General features: G+C 48.1%; 1 protein-coding gene across 1 annotated transcript; it reads left to right on the top strand.

The window, feature by feature from the left end:
- The first annotated feature begins 1,489 nt into the window (after positions 1-1,489).
- Positions 1,490-2,149, top strand: LOC144166426 (uncharacterized). The gene has a single exon (XM_077695952.1). It carries the CDS (start codon positions 1,490-1,492, stop codon positions 2,147-2,149), a length of 660 nt encoding a protein of 219 aa, XP_077552078.1.
- The last annotated feature ends 5,401 nt before the right edge of the window (positions 2,150-7,550 follow it).

Genomic DNA, 7,550 nt, shown 5'->3' on the forward strand with positions numbered 1-7,550 from the left:
ACCCCCGTCCCTATTCTGCAACAGGAAGCGCAGCTCAACACGTTTGATGAGCTAGTGCATCAGCGTCGACAAGCCCGCCTCCAAAAACAAGCCCTTGACCCTGATTCCGCCGCTCTTGCAGCGTACATGACCGGTTCACCAGCCCCACTACTATCAAACACCAATATACGGCCCCCATGGAATTTCCACCAATTAACGGATACATGACCTGTTGCCCGTATTCATCCCCGGAAAGTTGGTGCTCCGATTCCGCCTTCTATGAAGATTTGTAGCCCTTCGTCTACGCTGATGCTTGTCGACGCCAGTGTTTCCGATACCTTACTTCATACGGCGCTACTCTGCCCGACTGTGGCTCCCGATCCAGTGACCTGCACTTACATAACAACGGAGAAGTGGCCATCAACGCAGGCAGAACTTGCAGTGCGGGATGCTCTGCTACACACATCGTTGCTAATCAACCACGCTTCACCACAGTGTACAATTTACACTGATTCGTCGGCAGCTGTTTGATACCTTCGTAAAACTCTCACGTCCAACGAACTTCTGCTAGAAATCCAGGACATAATGGACACTTATCCATGTCGTGTGCGCGTGTCATGGCGCCAACGGAATAGCCACCCCGCAATGCAGGCTGCAGATGCCGGAACACACCCCGTGCGTGTGCACTATCCAGCTCCTCTTGCACCTTCGTCAAACGGTGTTCGCCTTGCCAGTGCAAAAGAACGTCTACGGCGCACCGCGCGCGCTCTCATATTCCCGCGCGGTACCGATCTCCCTGGCGGGTTGTCTCGCCAAGATGAGGTCCTGCTCAGACGTCTTCGCCTGGGAGTCGCCCTCACGCCAGCTGTGACGAGGTCCTGGCCTCCTCAATACCATGCCCCGTTCAACTCCACTTGCCCCTTTTGCCCCGCTCCAGTTGACCAGGCTACAGCAGAGCACCTGGTGTGGAGTTGCCCTGCTCTGCGAAGCCTCCGCGCTGAGCACATCGCCACCTGCGGCCCGCGCCTTGGACGTCCACCAGACTTCATGGCGTGGATAGAAGGACCACATCATGGCCCCCTGCTCCGATTGCTTCGGGAATCCGGGGTTTATCTATACATTTAATTTCCCCTTATGCTGAATAGCAAAACCTCCGCGATAAAAAAAAAAAACTCTCGGGTGGGCACTCCGTTGGACTAACGTTTGGGTTTCGGGTATACGGCGCGAATCGGTACCTGCTGCTTGGAGTTAGCTTCGACCGTGTCGAAGTGGAGCAGGGATTCTAATTCCGGCCGCTGCGCAGTGCGTACGCAGGATGGCGAGCTCCGTGAAAGGAGTGGCTTTGGCGGGCCCTGCGGCCCGCGGTAACAGGTCAACGGATGTGAACAGTGTTTCGCAGGATTACGAAGTTATTCTGCCCCACCTACCTTCAGGACCAACTGCACTCAATACGATTTTTGTGCACGCTGACGTAAAAGCCAGGCGCTACAAAGTTGAATATTTCCGCGACATGATGGTTCGTCTGGAACTTCTCCCCGACGTTATCGCCTTGGGGGAGTACCAGGTGAACCATGTGTGGGCGGTAACATTCAAGGACGCTGACGGAGCAAAGAAGTTTGTCGCTGCTGGTGAAGTGCAGGTCAAGGGGCGTCGGTGTGTCGTCATCGACCCGAGGAACAAGGACGTCCGTTTGAAGCTCCATTGGGTTCTCCACTTCGTCCCCGACGACGAAATACGAGCTGCCCTGTGGCCATACAACAAGGTGACTGACGTGCCCAGAGACCGCTGGCGTGTCCAAGGATGCACGGCGCAGTCGTCGACTACACGCTTGGTCACCCTAAAGTTAAAAGCAGGCGTCAGCGTCGACGACCTGCCGTACCAACTACGTGTGGCAGGGGAGCAAGCCCTCGTCGTGGTTCCCGGCCGGGTTCCAGTCTGCCTGCGCTGCCACCGGAGCGGCCACATTCGGCGTGAGTGCCGAGTGCCGCGGTGTGCTAGCTGCAGGCGCTTTGGCCACGACGAGAGTGATTGTGTGCGCACTTATGCCAATGTGACTGGACCTACGAAAGGTGACCGTGAGGATGAATACATAATGGATGCCGCCGACACCGAGGACGCTGCTAAAGGAGAAGACGTCGTGCCGTCGCCAGAGGTTACGCCCCCGCAGTGAAGCCCCCTGTCACGAACGCCGAGGTAACACCGCCTAACGATGCCAGCAGAGAGGCTACAGCCAGCCTCCCGGTGCCCGAAGCGGTCAGCTTAACTGACAAGCAACATGAAGGTGAGTTTACGGTGACGGGAACTTCAGCTTCGGAGCAGTGCGAGGCAATGGAGGAAGGTGCTGCGGGAAACGGGGCTGCAGCTGTGAAGCGTGCACGCGAGCTGTGTGAGGGGGGAGGAACTTTCTTTGCGACGAATGAAGAACCGCCGCCGAAAGCAGCAGTAGGAGGACGGCGCTCTTCATTTAAACCAAAGCCCAACATAACGCTGGAGAGGAATCCGCTGGGGCAACGGCCCCCGTAGCAGCACGGACTGGGCCGAGAATGGTGTGTAAGTTGATTAAGGTGGTTTTCCGCGAGGTTTGAAGACATTGAAGCCTATTTCAAGTGTGGTAGACAGATGATCCTTTTGGGGGATTTTAATTGTGTGTGTTTGGCTGAGAATGGAGTAACAAAACAGCCCGTCCGGGAAGCAAGCGCGATTCTGTTAGGTAACCTTACCCAGGAACATAATTTGAGTAGGGGTGCATCTTATTCATCGTACCAGCCTTTCTTAGGCTACTTTGATGTGTAAAATCCGCCGCTGTGTTGTAATGACCAGTTATGGTTGCGAAACTAAAAAATGCTCTAAAAATAGCGACTTTAAACGTGAGGGGCTTGGCGCCAAAAAGACGCCAGTAACAGCTTAGCCGCATTTTGCTCGAAAACGATATCGACATAATCGCAGTGCAGGAAAAGAAGGTAGAAAGTGAGCAACATACAGAGCGGATGATTTCGCCTTTCATGGCGCGTTACAACGTTTGTGTGTGCCTTGCCGTTTGCACGTCCGGCGGCTGCGCACTCCTCATCCGCAACAGCTTGGGCGTTTGAGAGGAGAGTGTAACAGTAAGCGAAGACGGCAGAATGATTGTGTGTGATTTTGAGTATTGCCAGTACGCGTGGCGGATAGTTTGTATTTATTCACCCAACAAAGAAAATGAGCGTAAAAGATTTTTTGAAGACATTGAAGCCTATCTCAAGTGTGGTAGACAGATGATCCTTTTGAGGGATTTTAATTGTGTGTGTTTGGCTGAGAATGGAGTATCAAAACAGCCCGTCCGGGAAGCAAGCGCGATTCTGTTAGGTAACCTTACCCAGGAACATAATTTGAGTGACGTAGGTCACGTACTACCCTGCGGAAGTTTTCCGCAATTTACGCACTTTCAAAATCCGAGCCATGCCAGAGTAGATAGAGTGTACGTGTCCTGTAGTCTAATACAACTTTGGAACAATTATGAAGTTATAAAAGTGTGTTTTAGTGATCATGCTTTAGTTTCGATTGTCGCGGGTACAAAGATAACAAAGCCCACCTTCAATTGGAACCTATGGAAGTTGAACGCGAAGCGTCTTTCGGACGAAGATTTTTTGGCTCAAGTAAAGAAAATGCTTCAAAAAGTGCTCGATGTAGACAATGAAGATGTCAAAATTAAGTGGGAAGACTTTAAGAACAATGTCAAGATAGCCACAAACTTAAAAGCTTGCGTTGCACGCCGTTGTGAAAAGCAGAAAGAAAAAGAGTTACATGGAAAACTAGACTTTTTCTTAAACCAGGAAAGGATCGTTCCAGGAAGATACAAAAAAGAAATAAAACAAAAAAAAACTGAGGTTGAGATTATCGATACAGAAAAGTACCGAAGGGCCATGATAAGGGCACGGGCCGAACGATTGTGGGGAGGGGTAACTGCAACCATGCGGGCGTTCAGTGACGAAAAAAGTTACGCAAAACGGAATGAAATTCAGGAGATAAGTTACAAGAACACAGTTACGAGTGATGTCCAGATCATAGAGAAGGCTTTTGTTGAATATTATACCGAAATGCTGGGTCTTCAGAAAAACGTTACGAGCGGTTACAAAAGCACCTTTCTTACATTGTTGCCACAGTTGGATGGAGACATTAAAGTACAGCTGGAAACTCGAATTACCAAAGCTGAAATAGAGACGACGATTGATGAACTAAGCTCGGGAAAGTCACCGGGGACGGATGGAATAGTCGCAGCATTTTATAAGGCGTTCAGGTCAGAAATAGCGGAGGCCCTGTACAGAGTACTTGACAGAGTGTATGAGTGTAAAGAACTGCCTTTATCTTTTCGAAAAACACATATTGTTTTTATCCCGAAATCTGAAAACTCAATCAAGCTGCAGTCAGTGAGTGCATATCGTCCGATAAGCGTGACCAATGTTGGCTATAAAATTTTCATAAAAGTACTGGCAAGGCGGCTGCAAACAGTATTAAAAGACATAGTCGGTCCGCACCAAACATGCGGAATTAAAAGGAGATCCCTATTCACGAACACGCACACTGCGCGCAGCATATTAGAATGCATCGACGCAATAGGCTGTCGTGTCGCCATGCTGCAGCTCGATTTAAAAAAGGCCTTCGACCGTGTAGCCCATGAAGTGTTATTTTGGGTTTTAGAGCACGTGAATGTTGGCTCAGTTATTTTAGACGGAGTTAAGATAGCGTACAAGCAGTGCAGTGCGAGTGTCATTGTTAACAAGAAATTAAGTACCAGCTTTCCTGTCCTTTCTTCCGTAAAACAAGAGTGCCCCTTGAGTCTGCTGCTTTTTGCAATGTACTTAGAACCCTTCTGTTTAAAGATTTTGACCAACAATAGAATAAATGGCTTTAAGCTGCACTCAATTGAGGTCAAGATTCTGGCATACGCAGATGATATTGCGGTGTTTTGTACAGAGCAGGACAGCATCAACGTGGCGGTAAAGGACGTCACAGCTTTTGTAAACTTTGTGGCAGCACCATAAATTGGAACAAGCGCTCGGGCTTCTGGCACGGTCAGTGGGAAACCACAGCACCTGTTTATGAAAATGTTCAGTGGATTGTGGTTCCCACGAGGTACCTGGGTGTGCCACTTGAGTACTACCGGGACCCTGCCGAACACCGGAAAGAGCAAACAGAGCAGGCGCGCGAGAAAACGTCTTAATGGGGAGGCCGTGATATATCGGTGTTTACGCAGGCGACTGTTTTTAATCTTTTCATTGTCCCAAAAAGTGTGGTATGTTTGCAGGTATTGTGCATGGCAAGGGGTGCGGTGCAAAGGTTGCACCAAGTATTTGCAGTTTTTCTCTGGGGTTCAACATGGGAACGCACCAGTCGAACAAATCTTTTCCGTTCTGTAAAAAACGGAGGGGTCGGCCTTACGCATTTGTTTCTGAGACAAGTAGTAACGAGATATATTTTTTCCGCGACCAGAAAGATTTATTATTACGAACTGTAGTCCAACTGTTCCTACGAGATGAGCTATCGGATTTCGCTGTGTCGTCAAGTGATGTGCAACACAATCGTGTGCGAGGTTACATCCGTGAGGTAATCGATTCTTACAAATTTCTTAAAGCCCGTTTTTTATTGAATATTTAGGTAGTGTTTCTCGTAAACACTTGTATAAAGATTTGCTTGATCTTTGCTTGCCCGAACCTCTGTACCGATCCTTGTACAGAGAAGAGGGTGGCAGGGATGTGTTGAAGCGAGTGAAAAGAATGCCTGTGCGACCATCTGTGAAACGTTTTTTCTTTCAATTGCATACTGGCATGCTCCCAGTGAAACCAGGGCTTAATAGAAAAGGCTTATTTGTGGCTTGGTCCATTAACTGTCGCATTTTTCTGAAGCCAGAAACGATCGACCGCATATTTCTTGACTGCTCAGTATCCGTTTTGCACTGGGATATTCTGAAGCGCACGCTTAAAAAAGACCTTGTAATAAGGCCCCATGGCATTCGTTTCTTGTCCATTCAAAGCAGTGGGGGTGTGCCGTATGATACGTTTGTGCTGCTGAGTCTCCATAGTATTTGGAAGACGCGAATGGCTGAGACACACTCATGAGGACGCTCAGTCTGCGAGAGTGTATTTCAAGAGAGTATGGTGTACAGGAGAGAAATTTACAGGCTTCAAAAAGAGCCGCCTGAGTGGCTACCCCTTTTGGACAGCTTGGTTGCACTGAAAGAATTTTAACTCGCTGCACTCCCAAGTGGTACCAGTGCTTATGTGTGCGTAATATTTTGTGTACGGGTGTTACATGTCCTGTGTATGTGCCAAGCAGGCAATAAAGAAAGAAAAAGTGTCGAAGTGGAGCACTCGGTTAGTCGCCGGCTACATAACTCAAGGGAGCCAGGTTCGGTTCCGGCCACTTTACCCCCGATCATTGATCCCCATCGCAAGAGAAAGGTGGCTTTCCTGCACGGCGTATTGGCGCACAACGACATCTAGACAACGTGACAGCATCATGCACAACGGGACACTAGAGCTTCGCTCTAAAAGTGGGCTCTGAACCGACTTTGGCGTTTTATTGCGAAAAATTCATATTCTTGTCAACGACAAAACGTTTTTGGAAAAGTTTGGAGAAGGCATGAATATTTTCGTAGATAGACGTCGCTATAGTTGACCGAGGCGCACGGCCAGCTGGTGACGGAGGTCCACCTTGTCGAGTTCTATGTTTTTACAGTAGGAAACAGTTTTCGCCAGGCAAAATTTTGATGAGACTGGAAGTTAGTTAGTTAGTGAGACTGGAAGGAAGTTAGAATAGAAGTTAGTTAGAGAATGGAAGTTAGAATGCTATAAATAACTTCCTAGCAAATTGAAGAGTTCGACCAGGCACCGTTTGTTCGATGTTATCTGAAATCACCCAGGGACCGATTGAAGGGTCTTTTACTGTATACTTGTTTTGCGAACCCTTGGATGACTATGAAATAGGCGTTAAGCAAATAATTATCAACTTCAATGCGACATGCCAAACTTACCCGAGAAACAACAAAAGAGCGCACTACGCGCCCAAAGAAAAATATTTTATAGCATTTAGGTGGTTGGCATATTTTGTGTGCAACAAAATTCCATGATTTGTCGAGAGCGTGAGAGCGCAAAATTTCCAAATGCCAAGGACCTCAAAAGTATCGACGTCTGGGTGATCCACCTTAACAGGCCCGCTAATTTGTTTAAACCAAATTTTTGAATACACCAATTCACTAATTCACATTACCTCACCCAATAATCTCACTAATCGACCAATGATACCCGCTTATCCTCGTTAATCGCCTTTACTACATGCGCCTTTTAGTTTCAAGGTTGAGCAAATTCAAAATGACGGAAAATGCAAGCGCGTCTACTTTACAAGCAGAGTTCGGAAGGCGCCAAAGTATTTTTTTCTAATTGTTACGCTCTCTTAAAGCAATAAACAAGCGACACAATGTCTCTGTACAAGACGTCCCGGTGACATAGAGGACGTCGAGTGTTTGTGTCTCACTACTGTTTGTGTATAACTATAATCGAACAACAATAAGTGGAAAATATATACCCGCCGCGGTGGCT

Source organism: Haemaphysalis longicornis, unplaced genomic scaffold (genome assembly GCF_048455015.1).
Source record: "Haemaphysalis longicornis isolate Haplotype H1 unplaced genomic scaffold, Haemaphysalis longicornis Haplotype H1 scaffold_17, whole genome shotgun sequence".
Lineage (NCBI taxonomy): Eukaryota > Metazoa > Arthropoda > Arachnida > Ixodida > Ixodidae > Haemaphysalis > Haemaphysalis longicornis.